The sequence below is a fragment of the Elephantulus edwardii genome, unplaced genomic scaffold, assembly GCF_000299155.1.
Source record: "Elephantulus edwardii isolate Elephantulus edwardi_28Jun2011 unplaced genomic scaffold, EleEdw1.0 scaffold00002, whole genome shotgun sequence".
Classification (NCBI taxonomy): domain Eukaryota; kingdom Metazoa; phylum Chordata; class Mammalia; order Macroscelidea; family Macroscelididae; genus Elephantulus; species Elephantulus edwardii.
Window position 1 is genome coordinate 41,042,383 of NW_006399752.1, and position 22,040 is coordinate 41,064,422.

Genomic DNA, 22,040 nt, shown 5'->3' on the forward strand with positions numbered 1-22,040 from the left:
TGTCAACCCATCTTATCCAGGGTCTTCCTCTCCTGTGCTGACCCTCTACTCTTCCAAGCTCATGTTCTTCTCCAAGGACAAGTCTTTCCTTGTGACATGCCTCATGACATGTATGTGAGATGGAGCTTCATCCTTGCCTCCAAGGAGCCTCCTACTTTCCCCGTCTCAGACACAGACTTGTTTGTTCTCTTGGCAGGCTGTGGTATGTTCAGTACTCTGAGCCCTCTGCAAAGTGGTGACAGCTGTTTAGACAGAGTCAATTCCACACAGCAGGGCATTTCTGAGGCCTCCTTAGTGATTCAGTGCCTGATGAAGGGAGAAGCCTCCAGCCTTTACTAAGCATCACCTAGGTCCTGGGCTCTGCCAGATAGTTAACATTCACCTCCAGCTACATCTTCTTGTGCCAAGGTCATAAACCTCCTGCTGACAAAGGGACTCTTCTGTGCTCAGTGAACACAGCTCCCCATGAGTGGGCATTATTTAGGGGGATGTGCCTGTGTGCGTACATGGGCGGGGAGGCAGTGTCTCTGCTATTTTATTGTTGTTAGGTTCCACTGAGTCAAGTACAATTCATAGTGACCTTGTGAACAACAGATCTAAGCCCTGCCCTATCCTGTGCTGTCCTCGTCATCTCCGACACAGTCAAGTCCGTTGCTGCAGTCACTATGTCAGACCATCTGGCTGAGGGTCTTCTTCTCTTTAACTGACCTTTCCAAGAAATAGCTTCTCCTAGCAACATGCCCAAAGTAGGTGAGTTGAATCTTCGCCAACCTTGCCTCAAGGAGCACCCTGGCTGCACTTTCTCTAACACTTATACGTGTGAGTTTATTTGTTTGGGTTTTTTTTTTACAGTCCATGGGATATTCAGTACTCTTCTCCAACACCACAGCTCAAAAGCATCAGTTCTTCTTCTTCTGTCGTCCTCATACATTATCCAACTCTCAGATGCATAGCAGGTGATTGAAAAGTCCATGACCTAAATCAGACCCTGGTGGTGATGTGCTTAAAGCACTCAGCTGCTAATGGAAAGGCGATACTTCAAACTTGACAGATGTTCACAGCATAGAGATGAGACAGTCTCTTTCCATAAGGAACCATAGCTGTGGCACCCCCACCAGCCACAGGTCCTCTCTGTCCTTCAAGGTTCACGCCACTCACTGGCAGTGGGTTTGTTTTGTGGTCTTGCATTGCTCCGGTGCCTGTGTTCTAGTTGTTGAACCAGTGCTGATACATTACTATTGTTGTTGTTGTTATGTGCCGTCGAGTCACCTGAAACTCATAGCAACCCAATGTACAATAACTCCAAACCCTGCTCTATCCCTTGCCAATCTTATTGTCTCTGACATGCCCATCCCCATTACCCCAGTGACTGAATCAATCCATCTCATCGAGGTTCTTCCTCTCCTGTGCTGTCCCTCCACCCTCCACCTTGCAATATGTCCAGAGTATGTCAGACAAAGCTTCATAACCTTTGTCTCCAAGGAGCAGCCTGGCTTCACGCTCTCCAGGACGAACTTGTTTGTTCTCCTAGCAGTCCATGGTATATCCAGTACTCTTCTCCAGCACCACAGCTCAGAGGCATCAACTTTCCTTCTATCCTCCCTAGTCATAATCCAACTTTCTGATGCGTAACAAGTGATTGCAAAGACAGGGCCTTTATTGGGCGCACAGTAGTCTCCAGACTGAAATCATTGCTCTTCAGTACTTTGGAGAAGTCTCTGACAGTAGACTTTCACCAATGCAATTCCTCTTTTAACTATTACTCTTACTCTTACTATAGTCTACGGTTGACTTCAGGGCCCAGTCTCTTAGTGCTGGGGCATCTTGTGGGTCTTGATAGATGTGTGGGGTCAGGTCACAGCATCATCACATTCCTTTTCTCACTCTTTCATTGTCATCAAGTCAGAACTGACTCAGAGCTCACCCTCCAGCAGGTTTTCAGAGGCTTTAAATCATTTGTGACTCAAATCTTTGGGATATTTTCTCATCTTTCTCACGAGGAGCAGTTGGTGGGTTTGAACTGCCTGCCTTTGGTTTAGCAGGGCAACACCTTACCCACTAGGTGACCATTGGACACAGTCATCTCCCTGTGTAAGAAATGCCCTGTGCTTCAGCCTTTCCCCTGGCAACTGATGGTCTTTTCACTGTCTCTCTAACGGGTCCTTTTCCAGAATGTTGGAATCACACACTATGTGGCCTTTTCAGAGTTCTCCCTTTGACTTCATGCAGTATGCACACAGACTTCCTCCCTGTGTCTCCTTGACTCGATAGTTAATTTCTCTTTTCTGTTGTGCATGGATCATGAAGTCTTCAACCACTCACCTATTGAGGGACATCTCGGTGGCTTCCAAGTTCTGGCAAATGTAGCAGGAGCGGCTGTCAACATTCACGTGCAGGCTCCCGTGTGACATTGTTTTTTTGTTTTACAGCTCTCAGGTCATCGTGTAGTTAGAACACTCAGCTCCCGTCCTCAAGGTGGGCAGTTTGAACCACCCACGGGAGACAAATGAAGCAGTTGACTCTTGGGAAGACGTCCACAGGCTTGGGGTCTCTGTGGGCAATACTGCTTTGTCACTGAGGGTCACTGTTAGTTGAATCACCTTGATGGCATTTGGGCTGGTTTGGGGTTTCATTGTCCTTGTCTAAGACAAGTTCATGGTTAAGTCTCCCGCAAGGGAAGGCTGACGAGGATACTGCACTTGATGGTATTTTGATTGTGGTCCATTCCCAGACTAACTGTCCTGGAGAGATAACTCAGTGTTAGTTTTATCCTCCATACCTAGTGCAATGCCAGGCACATGGTAGGTGCTGTAGCCAAGCTATGTGCTGAGAGGGTGGGTGGACCTGAACAAGGCATTATCAGCTCTTGAACTGTGGACTCAGGGGTTGCCCAGAGCCCTGAAGGCTGGGCACCCTCCTATCAATTCTCAGCATCACCGGCCTAGACAGCACCACATCTGCAGCCCTGCGTATAACAGAAGGCCATTGCATCTCTGTGGGTCACAGAGGGTGACACCTGGCAGAGTGGCTGTGACTGCTAGAAGCCAGCTCTGTGGACAAGTCCTCCCTGGAGGTGCCTAACAGCAAGGGCTGAGGGTGCAAGACAGAGGAGAGGTCTCAGCCCTCACCTCTAGAGCCTAATTAATGAGACTAGGGAGTGAGCTGCTGTCCTCAGCTCCTGCCCCAGCCTTCACCCAGATCTGTGGCTGCCCTCTTCTTAATGACATGTCTGATTCCTCATTTCCCTGGTCTAACTAGCACAGAGGAGATGGAGACAGTTATTAATCATGTATCGGGTCTCTAAGTGTGCCCTCAGGAATGCCTGGGGATAGTGTCCTTGGTAAGCGGTGATGCCACCTTCACCTGGGCTCTGAGCCTGGAAGGCTGGGAGGATGAATAAGTCAAGATAAGTCAAGAGCAAATGTCGCCTCCAGTGTGGTCAAGAATCACTGACAGGGGTCCAGATCCCCTCGCCCAGGGCCTCGGGGAGGCCTAACTGATCAAGGGGGTTTGAGGCCTGAGGGTCTGTGCCCCATCTCTCCCTCATGTCTGTGACTAGCCCGGAAGAGCATCCTTCCCTCGTAGCCAAGTCCTGACAGGATATTCCCATAGGATACCCCCCCTCCTGCCAAACTCCGCTTCAATGCCCGTAGGAACCTCACATCAACACACAACTCCCTCAGCCCCTTGTGATACTCTGTTTTGGGGTAGAGAATGACTCATCCACATCCAGGCGAACAGAACCACATTTTCCTGTTTGTAGGAGCAAAAGAACATTCTAGAAGTCCTAGTAGACTTTTCCTCTCATGTCATAGTTAGCTCGTGTATCCACCGGGAACTAGTTAGTAGGGAAGATTTAGAGAACCCACTTCCTAGTCTGGATCGGCCTCCCCAAAGCCTGTGCACTGTGGAGAGTGGGGGCACATTGGGTGAGAATCGGGGTTCTTTGAGGGAGATGTGGTGAAGTGTCTCTACGATTCTGTCCAGACCTCTCACCTAACTCTTGTCTCAGCCCTCGAGAAGAGGTACTTTTGCATTTACTGATTTATAATGGAACCAATTAAAGTAGAGAGATTAAATCTGGATTTTAGGTCCAAGGCCTTCTGATGCAATAGAGATAATTCATGGAGTAGTTGGAGGCAGGCAGAGGCATGAGCTGAGAGGAGGGACAGATGGAGAGGGGTAATAGAGCAGCCCCAGATTTGGTGGCAGGGTTTCAGGAGGGCAGGAGCATGCTGACCAGCAGGGCATGGGCCCTGGGCGAAGGTTAGGGCCCCAGCCAGAGGGGACTGGGAGGATGCTTGGTATTGAGGAGCGAGGTTTAGCTAACTGCTGGCGCTTCCTACACTGCGGCCGTCCAGGCTGGGGACGGATGAGAAAGGAGTTGGGGCCTGGGAAAGAGCTAGGCCGTTCCTCCTGTGTCCAGCAAGGTGGCCAGGCTGGCCAGCACTGTGGCTCAAACACCTCTGGAGTTCTTATTGTCCTGGTGGCACTTGGTCAGCGGCTAATCAAGGCTTTATATACTTCCAGGGTCCAAGACTTTCCATCAACAGTGGAAACAATAGCTAATGCTGGCTCAAGACCCCTTCCACAGCTCCACCACCCCGCCAGCCCATTGGACAGGGAGTTTGGACAGCATCTTGGGGGGGAAGCATATTACATTCCCACAGGACTGGAAGAGGGGTGAGACAGGTCCACCCAGGGAAGAAACAAGATCCCCTCCCAGGCAAGGCAAGCCCCTCGTCATTTGCTAGACCCGCCATCTCTTGCCCAGGCCTAGAGGCCAGGGCACCACCCCATTCATGCCACAGCACCCAGAACCGGCCTCCCTTCTGCAGAGTGAGGGAGAAAATACCGCTTGTTTCTAGGGGCAGTAGGCTGCTGAGGGCCCTTGGGCTGAATTTGGACCCCTGTCTTTTTTTCTGCTTAGTGTGTGCAGAAAACTATGCCTTTGGCCTCCTCACTGTAGCCAGGCACTTCCTAGCCCCTGATCGGGGGAGGCATCTGGGAAGATATGGGCAAGAGGGGTCTTTGCTCTGGACTGAGAAGCCTGAATCGCAGGGGCCGACAAGGTGGGAGGTCCCTAAGCTGAGATGCACAGAAGTGATGCTTTCATCGACAGCAGCTCCGGAGGAGAGCACTTCCTCTCTCTAGAAACGGTGACTCATTCCCGAGATTTGCATAAAACAGCAAACTCTGATTTTGTATTTCACTTTTAAAGTCCAGCCCACCTACATCTTCCGAGTGTGAAATGTGTGAGTCACCCCACACTCGGGCTGGCTCTCTGGGGGCTTCCTCAGCCCACAGGAGAGGGCGGATGTCCTGGCACAGATCTTCCCATTGGCACTGGTGCCCTTGAATGGGACAGCGCTGGCCTGAGAGCCAGTCCCTTGTCTTCAGGAGACAATGGGGCTTTGTGGGGCACAGGGCTGGGGAAGGCGGTGCTGCCCCACCCGCCCCCTCCTTACTGTGTGTACAGAAGGGGGGGTCTGTGTCAGAGCCCAAGGGGAACAAAGCTGAGGAGGACCCTGAGGCAAGGACAGACAGGAGGAAGGGGAACAGTCAGGACTGAATTTTGTTGCCCCAAAGTCAGTGCAACTCATTGCCTTGGAGTCAGAACTGACTCACAGCTCACTGAATGCCCATCTTTCTCGCTCAGAGCCTCTGGTAGATACAAACCTCTAGAGAGGCTCCAGCTCTCGGTTAACAGCTTAACTACCAATGGACTCCACCACGTGTGCTGTAAGTCCCAAAGCCCTAAACCTGTGGATGTCACCTGATTTAGGAACAAGACTTTGTTATATTAATAAGACCACAGAGGTGTGCTGTTGTTGTTGTTGTTGTTGTTGTTAGGTGCCAGTCAGTCCAGTACAAGTCAGTTACCCGATGAACAAGAGATCTGAGTCCTGTCCCATCCTGTGTGAGCCTTGTCATCTCTGACTTATTTGAGCCCCCTGCAGCGGTCACTGTGTCAATCCATCTCATTGAGGGTCTTCCGCTCTTTTGTTGACTCTCCACCTTCCTAAGCATGATGTTTGTCTCCAAGGAATAGCCTCTTCGAATAACATACCCAAAATATGTGAGACAGATATTAACTTTGCCTCCAAGGAGCACTCTGGCTGTACCTTCTCCAAGACATATGTTTGTTCTTTTGGCAGTTCATGGGATATTCAGTACTCTTCTCCAACATCACAACTCAAGGCATTGTCCAGCTCTCAAATACATAGCAAATGATTGGAAAGACCATGACCAGATTCAGGCACACCTTAGTCATTAAACTGACATCGTTGCTCCTAGGTAATTTGGAGAGGTCATGGACTGCAGATTTTTTCCAATACATCTTCTGATCTCCTGACTACTGGTACCAGATATATTCATTGTGGATTCACATATGATGAACTCGTTGACAATTTCAACCTTTTCTCCATCTATTGTGCTGCCTATCAGTTCAATGGTGAGAATTTTTATTTTCTTGCTATATCTTGAGATGAAGGCTGTAGTCTTTGATCTTCTGAAACAAGCTTTTCAAGTCCTCCTCACTTAAAGGAAGCAAAGTTGTATCATCTGCCTAATGCAAGTTGTTGGTGAGTCTTCCACTGATCCTGTGGCCACATTCTTCTTCATAGAGTCCAGCATCTTGAATGATCTGTTCAGCATACAGAGTGAGTAGGTGTGGAGAGCATACAGCCCTGACAAACACCTTTTCTGATTTTAAACTATGTAGTATTCCCTTGCTCCATTCAATACCAGCCTCCATATCTAGGTATGGATTTCTCATGAGCACAATTAAGTGTTCTTGGATTCCCATTCTTCTCAATGATGGCCATAATTTGTTATGATCCACGCAGTCAAATGCCTTTGCATAGTCAATATAGCACAAATAGACATTCTTCTGATACTCTCTGCTTTCTGGCAGGTTCCATCTGACATCAGCAGTGATATCCCTGGTGCCACAGTCTCTTCTAAATCCAGCCTGAACTTCTGGCAGTTCTCTGTCAATGTTCTACTGCTCTAGCCATTTTTGGGTGATCTTTTGCAGTACTTTGCTTGCATGCAATATTAATGAATAGTTCAATAATTTCCATGTTCTGTTGGATGACCTTTCTTGGGAATGGAAACAAATACATCAATATAGGGCATTCCTTAAACCGTTCACCCTTCAGATGTTTAAAAAAGCAGATTCAGGCTAGAGAAGGAAGAACCGATAGAAAATACATGCCTTGTGAAGATCCCTAAGGTAACAACGCATGGGAGGAAAGAGACAAGGACCATCCCCTAAGTTGGGAGGGAGAGACGGAGGGCCAGCCTCTCCCAAGAGCTGGTGCCCTGAATTCAGACTGCGAGTCTCCTTATCTCAAAAATCTGTATGCTGAACAAATAACTGAGGAAGCTGGACCCTATGAAGACCTGACATCAGTATCGGAGGAAGACTCAACAACTTGTGCTAAGCAGATGACTCAACCTGACTTGCATAAAACAAAGAGGGCTTGAAACACTAGCTTCAGAAGATCAAAGACTACAGCCTTTAATATGAGTTGTATCTCATCATAAAAAACCAAAAATCCTCACCCCTGGACCAACAGCAACATTATGATAGGTAGAGAAAAGATTGAAATTGTCAAGGATTTAATTTTATTTCGATTAACATTCAACACCCATGGTTAACATCAGTCAAGAGGCAAAAGACTTGTTGTATTAGTAAAATCTGCTGTCAGGGACTCTCCAAAGTACCAAAGAGCAAGGATGTCACTTTAAAGACTAAGGTGTCCCTGATCCTAAGCATCTGAAAGTTGAGCAAGGATGTCAGTTTAAAGACGAAGGTGTACCTGATCCTATGCATCTGAAAGTTGGTCAATGAATAAGGACGACAAAAGAGGAATTGATGCCTTAGAGCTATGGTGTTAGAGAAGAGTACTGATATCCCATGGACTGCCAAAAGAACGAAATGCCTGTCTTGGAGGAAATGAAACCAAAGTGCTCCTTAGAGACGAAGGTGGTAAAATGTCATCTCACATACTTTGGTTATCAGTTGGGGCCAGTCCATTGTGCTGGAAAAGGTGCAGGATCAGAGAAAGAGAGGAAGACCCCCAGAGAAAGAGAGGAAGACCCCCCAACAGGATGGGCTGACACAGTGACTGCAATAATGGACTCGAGCATGTCAGAGGTGGTGAGAAGGGTAGAGGACAGGGCAGGGTTCCCATCTGTTGTTCACAGGGTCACTTTGAGTCTTAGTCAACTTGATAGCACCTGGTAACAAGTCTCCTATCCAGTGAACTCTGATGGCCTGGTGGGTAAAGAGTTGTCCTGCCAACCCAAAGGCCGGCAGCTCAAATCCACCAGCTACTCCTGATGAGAAAGATGGTTAAGTGCTTGTGCACTTTATAGCTTCTGAAAACCAGTGGCAAGTCAGCTATGAGTTCGTTCTGACTCGACAGCATTGAGGGTGAATGAGTGAGTGAGTCTCCCACACTGGAAGGAAATACATTTCTGTTTGTTCCCACCGTCCTTTGGTGGTGTGTCCGTCACAGCCACACTCATTAACTAAAAGAACCCTGGTGGTGAGTGGTTGAACACGGAACTGCTAGCTGAAAGGCTGCAGGTTTGAGCTCACAGGTAACTCAGTGGCTATTGATTGAAGTAGAGATTTACAGCCTTGAAAACTGTGTGGACAGTTGAGTCGTGTCCTGCAGTGTTGCTGTGGGTTGGAATAGGCTCAGTGGAGGTGGGTGTACGGCAACAAAGAGCCAGAATGCTCTTAATGACCCTGAAGTGTTTGGTCACCTTCCAGTGCGAGTCAGGTCCTAAGTACCTGCGTGTTTCCTAAATGCGTTGGTCAGTTTCCCAAAGGCCCTTTCTGTGGGTGTCAGGCATGGTGCAGAGAACCTAGGAGTCAATTGTGCCATCAGACTGCCCCTCACAGCAGGGCTGTGTGGCCCCATTGTCTCTTCTCCCAGCTCAGGTGCAGTGTCTGAAATACCATAACGCTGAATGCCAAGCAGTGTCATTAACCCCAGGACAGACAGTGGCTCCTAACCCAGGCGAGTCCCTTGCTTGAGTCTCCCCTCAAGACTGAGCCTGGGCCCTGTTTTGGGTGAGCACATTCAGTTCATTGACAGAGACTTACGTGCATAGCTCAGGGACCCAGAGGCCTCCCACGACGTACTGTGTTCCACTGGTGGTGGCCAGTGTGAGGGGCTGGCAGCTGGGCTGCTGAGGAAGCAGGAAGCAGAGAGTGACAGCCTCCAGGGCGGCCACCTCACCTGCCAGTGATTAAGACTAATGCAGCACCCAGCCGACTCAGCTTCTGGGACCACGTCCAGAAACCGGCAGGCAGTCTGGGTGTGAGTCACCAGAGGCTTTGAAAGTTAGAGAGGAAGTATAGTGAAGCCACCAGACCCAGCCAAGCTTGCATGTGGCCTTAGTCATCACAGCCAGCGACAGGCTCATCTCACACCTGGTGGCCATTGCTCTCTGATATGTACCATTACAGTGAAGGGTAGATACTTTTTATTTTCATTTTAATTTTATATTTTATTTTTATTTTTTCTCTATCCTACCTGACACTTAAGAAAATGCAGCTGCATGAGCAGAAACTGGTCTCTGAGGTGACCACACATGGGGTAAAGAGGCCAAGCCATGGACAAAGCCATTATCTTCAAGTGACATGGAGAAGTAATTTAAAGCCAAGATTGTGGCTGTTACCTCGTACTTAAAACCTAACCCACTTTGCCGAATAGGAGCTCATTCCAGCCACCTCCTGTCCTTTGATTCATTCAACCCTCCACACTCACTCCCATCAGTCAGACTTCTGGGCACAGCTGCCCCTGATGAAGAGAGTGGAGCGGCAGGTCTCATATAAGTATGTGACAAATACTGGGTTTAAAGCAGGTCATGCCTCGTTTTAAATCCCGGTGGGTAATGTAGTCCCAGTTTCCCAAGGGGTTTGTTAAGGTTAACCAGAGGAGACAAACAGGGCAGGGTTTCCCCCCAAAGATCAGAAGGCAGGAAAAAAGGATGAGTGAGTATCACTTTGAATACTAAGGTATGCCTGATTCAGGCCATGATCTTCTCAACTACCTGGATAAAGATTACTGAAGGAGAGAGTACTGATTTTCCCATGGACTGCCAGAAGAACAAACAGAAATGTCTTGGGAAATGTGCAACTGGAGTGCTCCTTGGAGGCAAAGATGGTGAAGCTTCATCTTGTAGAGTTTGCACATGTAGCTAGGAGAAGCACCGGCTGCTAGGAGAAGCACTGGCTGCTAGGAGAAGCACTGGCTGCTAGGAGAAGCACTGGCTGCTGGGAGCCTAACATTGGAGCCCGTGGCAGGCAAGGGTGCAGGCTGGAGCTATAGAGCTATGATCCAAGTACTGCTGCCCTTGAACCTTCTCGACTGAAACACGCAGAGGGGGCTTAGGATTTCTTAAGCCAAAGGAGAACAGGCATGGGCTAGTCATCATTTCTGGAGAACAATATATTCCTGTGCTCTATTATCCAGGTAATGCTACCCTTAAATCTTCTTGACAACAGCATGCGAAGGCTTGGGAACACCAATATACAGGTCCTTCACAGAAAATCATCCTCCTCTGGGACATTACACACTCATAACAGCCTAACACCTACCAAGAAAAGATTCGTATAATGTCAAGAACGCAGCAGGCTGCCTCAAACATCATAAAAAACAAACAAACAAAACCCCAACAACAACAAAACAAACACAGCAATTTGCAGACCCAGTGAATACCCTAGACACACAGAGCTAGGAGAAGCTATTCTTTAAAAATGGGCATCATGCCTGGAAAGACAGAGGGTCAATGAAATGCTATGCAGCATGGAAAAACAATGAAATAGTAAAACATTACACAACATGGGGAAGCCTTGAGGACGTTATAACAGACAGATACTACATAAAACCACTGTTATAAAATATAATGAAGGATCAGGGAGGGATTCTTTGAAGTTTTTTGTGATTAGGGTTTGTAAAACTTCTCTGATTGGTAGTTTGTTTTTCAATCTAGTTTGACATTTTTGCCACTATTTCTTTAACTATTTTTCTCTTTCTCTTTAGCATCCTCTCCTTTAAGAACTTCAGTTTCCCAAGTATAAATATGCCTACACCTCATTTACCAACTTTTATCTAACATTTCACATTTACAAAGTCAACCATCAGACTATTGAGGGCATTAAGGATGTTAAGTCTGGCAGTAATGACCACCAAGATGCCAGGAGAGAGATGTTCTGACTATGATGTTAACATTATGTATCAACTTGGGTGGACCATGATTTCGCCTCTTGGAAGTGATGTAATGATGTGATTTGTCTGTTATGTAAGCATGTAATTTGACAGTTATTCATGATGTATTCATCCTTCATTTTGTGAACTGACATGGTCATACTCCTTTTTTCAAATAATGCATATTTTCACATAACAACCTGGTCTTCGGCACCTCACTGCATTAAGTGAGGAGTTGAAGCTGTCACTCAGCTCATTGCTAGTTGGTTTCTTTTGTCTTTACTTTCTCTCCCTGCAATTCATTTTGAACAGTTTATTAGTATTACATCTTTAAGTTCATGAACCTTTTTTCCACAATGCCTTGCTTATTTACTTATTCTTTTCAAGTGTGTTTTTAATCTCATAGGATGAAAGTGAGTTTGGTTATTTTTAATATACTCCACATGTCTACTTAACTGTTTTTAAAAAGAAATTTTTCATTTCAGATTTATAGAAAAATTGTAAAGATAGTACAGAAAGTCTCAGAATAGCATTCACTCAGTTCCCTCCCATGCTGATAACATCAATCATTTGCCAGTTTTTAAAAATATTGAGAAGCTGGCATCAGTACATTGTTATTTATTATTGTTGGGTGCTTTGGAGTCAACTACAACTCAGTGACCCCATGAACAGTTGCTCTGAACTGTGCCCCATCCTGAGCCAATGACACACCTACCCCCTTGCCACAGTCACTGCATCCATCCATCTCATCCTGAGTCTTCTCTCCTTTGCTGTTCCTCCAACCTTTTGAACATGATGTCCTTCTCCAAGGACTGGTCCCTCCTGGCAACATGCCCAAAGTATGAGACAGAGCTTCACAATCCTTGCCTCCAAGGAGCCACCTGGTTTCACCCTCCCCAGAACAGACCTGTTTGTTCTCTTTGCAATCTATGGTATATGTTCAATACTCATCTCCAGCACCAAACTCAAGGGCATCGATTCTTCTTCTGTCATCTGAAGTTATTGTCAGGGTCTCAGTTGCAAGCAAGTAAGAAGACCATGGACTGGATCAGGTGCACCTCAGCCGCTAGACCAACATCATTTCTGTTTACTACTATGAAGAGGTCCTTGGCAGCCAATTTCCCCCAATACACTTGTCTTTTGATTTTCTGACTGCTGGTGCTGAGGGTGGTTTTTGTGGATCTGAAAAAGGTGAAATCCTGAGCAACCTTAATTTTTTTTTCTCCATCTATCATGATGTCGCCTGTTGCCTGGTGGTAAGGTTTTTGTTTCTTGACATTGAGATGCAATCTATTTTGAAGTCTGAAGTCCTTGACCTTTTGCAGTAAGTGCTTCAAGTCCTCCTCACTTAAAGTAACAAGGTTGTTTCATCGGAATAACATGGGTTGTTGATGTGTCTTCCTCCAGGCCTGATGCCACATTCTTCTTCATGAAGTCCAGCCTGTTCAGCACATAGATTGAAAGAGTATGGAGAAAGGATGTATCCCTGACACACGGCTTTTTTTTTTATTTTTAAACATGCAGTGTTCCCTTGCTCTGTTCAGGCAACAGCTTCCTGAACTAGATATAGGTTTAACATGAGCACAATCAAGTGTTCTGGAGTTCCCATTTCTCTCAATGTTAGCTACAGTTTGTTATGATGCACATAATCAAATGCCTTTGTGGAGTTGATAAAACACAAATAGACATCATTCTGGTACTCTCTGCTTTCAGCCACGATCCATCTAACATCAGAAATCATATCCTTAGTGCCACAGCCTCTTCTAAAACCAGCTTGTACTTCTGGAAGTTCTCTGGTGATGTGCTGTTTCAGTCGTTTTTGGGTAATCTTCAGCAAGAGTTTGCTTGCATGTTACCACTGCCTAAACCCAAAAATGTGTTTGAGTTTCACTGATTTTTTTTTAATAAAATCCTCTTTATGTTTCAGAATCCTGGCAAAAATGCCATGTTGCATTTCATTTTGGTATCTCCTTACCTTTAATCTGTGGTATTTTCTCAGTCTTTCCTTATTTCCATGACCTTGAAGATTGAGGAATATGTGATAGATTACCCATCTGGTTTTGTGTAATGATTTTCTCATTGTTATTGTTGTTGTGTGACATTGAGTCAGAACTGACCCATACCTGACCCTCCAAGGGGTTTTCCAAGGTAGTAGATCACACGGGAAGAGGTTGCCCACTCTTCTCCTGGGAAGCAACTAGTGTGTTAGAGCCACGTGCCTCTGGGATTGCAGGGCAGAGGTGAGGTATCTTTTTCATCACACCACAGAAAAGGATATGTGATACCCTAATGGTGTCATTGATTAATCTCATTATTTAGCTAAGGCACTATTTTCTGAGTTTCTTCCTGATAAAGCTATTGTTTTCTTTTTCTCTGTTTTTTTCAAAGTGGTCACTAATTATATCCCACCCTCAAGTGGTAGGGAAGACACAGAATTCAGCTCCACAGTCAGGATTCTTTTGTAAGAAAAACCTATCTCCTCTCCCCCCATCAATAATTTATGTTGTTGTTGTTGTTGTAACATGCCATTGAGCCCCCTGAAACTCATCATGACCCTGTGTACAATAGTTCTAAACCCTGCCTTAATCTAAGCCAATTTCATTGTCTCTGACACACCTACCCCCATTACCACTGTCACTGAGTCAATTCATCTCATCCAGGGTCTTCCTCTCTTGTGCTGTCCCTTCGCCCTTCCAAGCATGATGTCCCTCTCCAAGGACTGATTCCTCCTGACAATATGCCCAAAGTATGTGAAGAAGCTTCAAAATTCTTGGCTCCAAGGAGCAGCTCGGTTTCACCTTCTCAAGGACATACATGTTCTCTTAGCATTCCATCGTATGTTTGATACTCTTCACCAGCACCACAATTCAAAGACATTGATTCTTCTATCATCCTTAGTCACTGTCCAGCTCTCTAATGTGTAGCATGTTATTGCTAAGACTATGGCTTGGATCAGGCATACTTTAGTCTGTAGACTGACATCGTTGCTTTTCAGTACTCTGGAGAGGTCTTTGACAGCAGATATTCTTAATACAATTAATCTTTTGATTTCCTGACTACTAGTGCCAAGAGTGTTAATTATGGAACCAAGTAGCTGAAATTGTTAGCAATCTCCATCTCTTCTCTCTCTATCCTGAAGCTGTCAATTGGCTCAGTGGTCTGAATATTGCACTAGAGTGCTGAGAAGCCAAAGCAAAGGGAAGAAATCAAGAAGTTAAGGAGCTGAACAGAAGACTTCAAAGGGCAACTCAGGAAGACAAAGCAAAGTATTGAAATGTACAAAGAGCTAGAGTCAGAAAATTAAAAAGGATGAACTCACTTGCCATTTCGTAAGCTGAAGGAATTGAAGAACAAGTTCAAGCCTCAAGTTGCAAATACTTAAAGATATTGTGGGCAGAATATTGAATGGCCCAGGAAACATAAAAAGAAGATGGAAGGAGTACACAGATTCACTGTACCAAAAAGAATTGGCTGACACAGAAGAATTTAAAGAAACAACATATGATCAAGAGGCAATGGTGATGAAGGAGGAAGTTCAGGCTGCTCTGAAGGAATTAGCCAAAAACAAGGCCCCAGAAATTGACGGCATACTAACTGACATATTTCAACAAACAAATGCTGCCCTGGATCCTGCACCAGATTATCCCAGGAAATCTTGAGGACAACTACCTGACCAACTGACTAGGAGAGGTCCATATTTGTCCCCATTTAAAAAAAAAGTGATCTGACAGAGTGTCAAAATTATTGAACAATATCATTAATATCACATGCAAGCAAGATCCTGCTGAAGATTATCCAAAAACAACTGCAACAGCATATCAACAGAGAACTGACAGATGTGCAAGCTGGCTTTAGAAGAGGCCATGGCACTAGAGACATTCTAGCCAATGTTAGATGGGTCTTAGCTGAAAACAGAGAGTACCAGAGCAATGTCTACCTGATTTTTATTGACTATGCAAAGGCATTTCACTGTGTGGATAACAACAAATTGTGGCTCACCTTGAGAAGATAGGAAATCCCAGAACGCTTAATTGTGCTCATGGGAAACCTGTATTTGAACCAGGAGGCAGATGTCAGAAAGAGCAGGGAAACTGCATGGTTCAAAAGCAAGAAATATGTATGCCAGGGATATATCCTATCCCTATACCTTTTCAGTCTATAAGTGGAACAGATCATTTGGGAGGCTGGACTCTATCAAGAGGAATGTGGCATCAGAATTGGAGAAAGATCCAACACCAACCTTTGTTATGCAGATGATACAACCTTGCTTACTGAAACTGAAGAGGACATGAGATGTTTGCTGCAGAAGGTCAAGAACTGTAGTCTTCAATAAAGAGTGAAGGTCAACATCAAGAAAACAAAGATTCTTACTAGTGGGCCAATTGACAACATCTGTAATTTATAGACTCATGTTATTTCTTGTGTTGTTCAAATTGTTCCAGCTTCAGCCATTAGGAACTCTTTGCCATGGACCATGCTCTTGTGTTTTGGTACATCTTTACTTTCTGGTATCTAGGCTCATCTTTGTATTCTTTTAGGCCCCAGTGAAATGACAAGATATTTCTTTAGGGATGTTTCTTCTTTTAGTTGGTATATAATATCTAGAAACTAAGATCTGGGGCTGAATGTCTACTGAACTTTTAAACATATGACATACAGTTTAAATGGTTTTCTTATCCTTGCTTCCTAATTTTAACTAATTTTACCATCAATTCCAATCAACTGTCATTTATCTCCTTATCATGGAATGTCATTTCCTAAGGCTTTGCATGACTAATATTTTTTATTATATAGCAGACATTATGAGTTTATATTTCTGAATGCCTGATGTGCTTCTATTCCTAGAAATAGTCTTAAACAATGGATTGCATTGCACAGATCTGCTGCATTAAAGTGTCAAGAAGTAGAGATGTCACGTTGAGGACTAAGGTCGGCCTGACACCTCCCCCCCCCATGGTATTGTCAGTTGCCTCATTTGCATGTGAAAGCTGGACAATCAATAAGAAAGACAAGGACCAATGGATGCATTTGAATTCTAGTGCTGGCAGATTATTGACTGTCAGCAGAATGAACAGATCTGGCTGGGAAGAAATACAACCAGAATGTTCCTTAGAGGTAAGAATGGTGAGATTTCTGGCTCACTCAGATTGGCCATGTTATTAAGAGGGACCAACCCACGGAGATGGACATCATGCTTGGTCAAGTACAGCATCAGTAAATAAGAGGACTCTTAGCGAGATGCATTGACATCAGAGCTGCACCTATGGGATTCAGAGATTTTAACAATTGTGCAGATGGAGTGGATGGGGCGGTCTTTGTTAGAAATCAGGATGAACTGGCTTGACAGCACCTAACAACAACAATGACAACAGAGAGAGGCTTGAGCTTTGTTCTGGAACACAGTTAAGCTCCTTGGAAGTGATTTGACCACCCTGGGGGTTGCCTGTAACATCTGTTGGGTGGAGCTGGAGCGGTTGCTGTCAAAGGGAGCGAGACTGGTGGCGCCCTCATGTGGCTCGGAGTGGAACTGCTCCACAGGGTTTTCCAGTGACTGGTCTTTCAGAACTAGATCCAAGCCCCCAAAGGTGCGTTAGAACTGCCAGCCTTTTCCTTAGCAGCCAGGCACTTAACTGTTTGCACTAGCAAGGGCCTCCGTACTTGGGCTGTTCTTGTGTATCACTGAGTAGGAATCAACTCATAGCAGATCCTCCAACAGGTCTCCACAGGCAGTAAATCCCATGAGAGGAGACTGGTCATTTTTCTCCCAATAAGCAACAGGTGAATTCGAACCCCACGCCTTGATGATGGCAGCACAGTGTCCTACTGCGAAGTCTCCAGAGCTCCCTATAATTAGTCTGTTGTGTGTGCCATCAAGTCAAAACTGACGTGGAGCTGACACTCTAGTGGATTTTCAGAGGTAGTAAATCTCACAGAAAGAGGTTGTCCATCCTTCCTGTGGAGTGGCGGGTAGATTTGAACCTCAGGCCTTTGGGATTACAGCACAGTTTCCTACCACCAGGCCACTGGGACTCCCTGTACTTACGCTAGGGGCAGTTATTCCCACCTGCTCAGGCCCTTGCATTGTTTACCCAATGCCCCATGAACGTGGAGGCCCGTCAGTCTGTGCAGGGCGGGCAGGCACTCGCCCTGGACCGCTGTGAGCAGTGGGCACAGTTGCCTTGATCGTTTCACGTGGTTCTGAACCTTGGGCGGTTTCTTCATATACACGTGCTGGTCAGTGTTCTGCAGAAACTTGAGGGAAATTCTTTGCAGATTTCTGGGGTTCTCTCTGTGTTCAGCCCTCTCTTCTCTGCTGCTCCGGCTACTTTGGGGTCCCTGGATTCTTATTCTGTTTCCCAGCTTGGCTGGTCTCCTGGCTCCTCCATGCATGCACCACCATTTGGAAACCCAACATTAGTAGGACCCCCCCATTTATCTCATATCTCAGGGTTCACTCTCTTTCACCACCTGATGACTACTGTCTCAAAACCATATTGTATGGGTTTTGCACATACAAAGCGAAAGGGCGAATTGAGTCCCTGTTACCCTGCCTTGGCTGGAATCGGAAGACACACACACATGAACTTCCGGTGATGCTTCTCTTAACAGGAAAGGGTGTAGCTCCTTCGATAAAGCCGCAGTGAGTGAGCGGTCCTGAATGGCTCTCTAGTTTCCAGATTCATCATTTTACAAGCTTCATGAGTGTTTAATGCACACAGCAGACAAAACTGCATTGAGTCTCAAGAGAGGGGTTGTGACCTCTGTGATGTCATGACAGTGCCTGCCTTTGTCGTCTTTGCAGGATCTCAGCTGTGAGCTAGAGGGATGACAGAGGAGACAGCGCCTTGGCGGCCTCGTTCTGGGGGCAGGCACCCTCATCTGACCATTTGCTTCTCACAAGCCCTTGCCCTCACCCCACAACAACCTGGACCTTCCATGGCTCCCTCTCTTAGAGCCCAAGGGACCTGCCACCTTCTGTGCTCAGAGCTTGTACCTCTCTTGTCTCTGGGAGACTGCTGGCCCCTCGAGCAAGGCAGGCGGGTCTTGAATCATCCCTGGGGAATCCGGTGCCAGGCCTGGTTTATCCACGTTCATGTCTCTCTCACGTTTCACTGAAACCCCTGCAACAGAGCTTGACACACAGGCACAAACAAATGAGCACCTGGGTGGTGCTGTCTTCTCTGATATGATCCATTGTTCCGCTCACATGGGAAACTGTCTTCTCACATGTGGATAGGGGTTCTGGCCATGGCCAGTGGGAGGGAGTGGGAGGTTCCAGCAGAGGCAGACCTGGCCAGTGGCTGCGCTCTGGTCCTCAGCAAAGCTGCTTCTTTCAGTATATGTATATGGATATTTGAGAATATGGCTAAACCAGGTTTAGTCCTCATGACAGATGTTTCCTCAATGACTGGTCCATCAAAGGGCAAAGTACCTTACACTGTTCCCTCAGTTCTGGAGGCCAGAAGTTGGAGTTCCGCATGGGCAGAGCCCTGCTCTCCCTAAGAGTCCTACTGGAAGGTCCTTCCTTGTCTCTTCTGACTTCTTGTGGTCCCTGGCTTGTAGCCACACACTCTGATCTCTCTTCTCTCTCCTCTCCTCTCCTCTCCTCTCTTCTCTTCTCTTCACCTCTCCCCTCCCCTCCCCTCTCCTCTCTTCTCTTCTCTCTTGTTTTTTTAAGTAAAAGAAAAATTCTTTCATTGTTTTACAATCCCTCCCCCCAGATCCACCCCACTTTGCAGCCTTTGTTCTGGACTCCTGTCATCACAACAATACTTAATCATATATCCCTTTCAAACAGTTCTCTCCCTCATCTGTTTCAATGCCGTCTACATAATTTATCCCATCTTTCTGATCTCTTTTTGTAATCACTCAGGTAGGATTATTGATGCTGTAGTTGTTGTTGTGTGTCATCACGTCGGAACCAGCCCATAACTGACCCACCGGCAGGTTTTCAGAGGCAGTTTGATGGCACGGGGGGAGGAGATTGCCCATCTTTCTCGTGAAGCAGCTGGTGGACCTGAACTGTGTGCCTTTGGGATGGCGCCACAGCTCCTGACCCTTCGGCCACCGCAGCTCCAGAGAGGATTAGGACCCTCCTTAATCAATAAGTAAGCAGCCTGTGGGGTGTTGCACTGCCAGCCAAAAGGCTGCATCCCTAACGGTTAGAATCCACCAGCTGCTCTGAAGGAGAAAGACGGACAGTCCCCGGCTACTAAGACTTACAGCCTCGGAACCTCACTGGAGGGTCGCTGTGGGTCAGAACCACCTCACCAGCAGCCAGTGAGGGAGGGAGCAACACGATTCTTCTTAACCAGTAACATCTACACAAACGCTATTTCCAAACAGTCATATTTACAGGTTCTGGGAGTCAGGACTTCTTTGAGGAAGGGAGTGGTACACAATTCCGTTACAACAATTCTATCCAACTTCAGCCGTCAGAGGCAACTTGAGAGGCTGCAGGCACCCACCTCAGGGTGCGCATTTTGTGTGGAGAGAACCCACCTCTGACAAGAAGGAGTATTTTTGTCATGACGAGAGTCCAGAGTGAAGGCTGCATAGTAGAGTGGACCTGGGGGCAGAGTTTGTAAAACAATGAAAGAATTTTTCTTTTACTTTTCCAAGAGGGGAGTGTACTGGGGGAGAGGGGTGGGCAGGGAGAAAAGTGCAACAATGACTGAATGGAAATCCAAAGTCTCTGTACATTTTCATTGAAATTAATAATAAATTAAAAAAAAAAAAAAAAAAAACGAAGCTTAAGGGGAGCTCTGGTGGCCTAGTGGCAAGAAGCTGCATTGCAATCCCAGAGGTACACAGTTCGAATCCACCAGATGCTCTGCTGGAGAAGGAGGAGTAATATCCTCCTGTACCAGTCAGATCTGATTTAATGATACATGCACACAAAATAATAAAAATTTAAAAAAGGAGCTTAGAGACCTGGCCCCAGCTGCCTCCCATCCCCTGTTCCTTCCTCTCTCCCAGTGTCCTAGCAAGTCCTGTTCCCTGCCCCCACCTCCAGAGGAACTGGATTTAATGCTTCGACTGGAGAACAAGCAGTTCTGTTATTTTTCATGGGGAATTAAGCCTGACCTGGTGTCAGTTAGCTCCTGCCTGAGGAGGATGGATGGTCTGAGGCACGGTGCTTAACCTCTGCTCTGGGAACTCCAGGGCCAGCCTGGCCAGGGGCCAGCCATGATGTCACCCCCAGTGGAGTGGGGGCGGGGACTGCAGAGGAGGCCACAGAGCCTTCATTCTGGTGATGGATGGCTGAGTGGCCGAGGCTCACAGCCGGGGGGTCACCAGCGGTCCTCTGGGGCTGGGGGAAACTCAGCTGCTGGGATCTCTTTCAGCTCCCAACTCCACCTCGTGCCCCACTGAGGAGAGCTGGTGGTCGGGGCTGGTGGTCACCATCGCGGTATGCTGTGCCTCCTTGGTGTTCCTGGCTGTGCTGGTCATCATCTGCTACAAAGCCATCAAAAGGTGAGTGCCCGCCTGTCCCCGAATGGCCCCCACTGGGCCCCGCGTCCCTCTGCCAGCCACGTGGTCTCCGTTTTCATTTGTTAGAATTGTTAGACATCCACGAAACTGGAAGAATGTAGACTGAGCGTCACTGTCCCTCTCTGCTGGACATTTGTCACTGCTTGGCTGTATTTGCTGCACCCATTTTCTTTCTCTCTTTCCCCCCACTGATACATGAAGACACGGCACCCCTGATGGTTCCGGGGAGTCTGAGTGAGCCATTGTGTGGTGAACCAATCATATGTCAGGCCACTGCCACATGGAGCGAGTGTGCATGGCCAGCCCTGGCATCAGGACTCACTCTGGACCTGGGAATGCGAGTGAGGTCACCTCCCAAGGTGGGGCAATGATGCCCAGTGGGACACTCCTTGCTGGTTGCAAGGGGAGCCCAAATTCTGGGCTCAGAGCTGTGTTCAGACCCCCGTCCGTACTGTTTGAGCAGAGAGACCCACTTTACCTCTCTGGATCACAGTGTTCCAATCTGTAAAATGGAAATCAGGAAGCTCTATCATCTCTTCTCAGGCCGAGAGGCCACGAGCAGTGGGAGAATTCTTATTGTCCACGTATAGATCTGGGCCTTCCCCACGTTCCAGCTCTGGGCTGAGGAACCCTGTGTTTAGAGGGACAGGGGCTGTCAGTGTCCAGGACACAGACTAGGGAGGTTTCTGGTGACACAGAGGTGTCTGGGTGTTAGCCAGGCCAAGAGACTGAAAAGCGCATCATTTGCAGTGGAAGTAACCTGTGCTAGATCCCCCCATGTTTCCATCAGCACCCCTAAACTCCAGCAGTCCCAGCCCTGGGAGCCCCTGCAGCTTGAATGTCTGTGGTTTCCCCGTCCTGAAGAAGGTCTGGTGGTGCAGTGCTAAAAACACTCGGCTGTTAACCAACAATTTAAGATCCAATCCCAGGAAGACAGATGGGGCAGCTGCTCCCGCGAAGATTGTTGTTGTTGTTGTTAGGTGCTGTCAAGCCCACTCTGCCTCACATCTACCCTAAGAACAAAAGATCGGAACCTTGCCCGTCCTGCCCCTTCCTCACAATCTCAAGATAGTCAAGTCCATTGGTACAGTCACTGCGTTAATTCATCCTATTAAGGGTTTTCCTCTCTTTCTCTGACCTTCCACTTGCCCTGGTCTTTTTCCAAGAGCTGGTCGCTCAAAACATGCCCAAACTAGATGAGATGGCAGGCTGGGAGACTCAGTGGCAGTTCTACTCCATCGACGTGTTGAAAATGAGGCACTGGTGTGTTTGTTTGGGGTTACATCCCAGCCCTGAGCTTGTTGTGCACAA

General features: G+C 46.9%; 1 protein-coding gene across 1 annotated transcript in view; it reads left to right on the forward strand.

Moving 5' to 3' along the window:
- PRIMA1 (proline rich membrane anchor 1) overlaps positions 1 to 22,040 on the forward strand; it is a 93,741-nt gene that overhangs the window by 62,836 nt on the left and 8,865 nt on the right. The window contains exon 3 of the mRNA XM_006879100.1: positions 20,582 to 20,711. Coding sequence (XP_006879162.1) covers positions 20,582 to 20,711 — 130 coding nt within the window. The remainder of the gene's footprint in view (positions 1 to 20,581; positions 20,712 to 22,040) is intronic.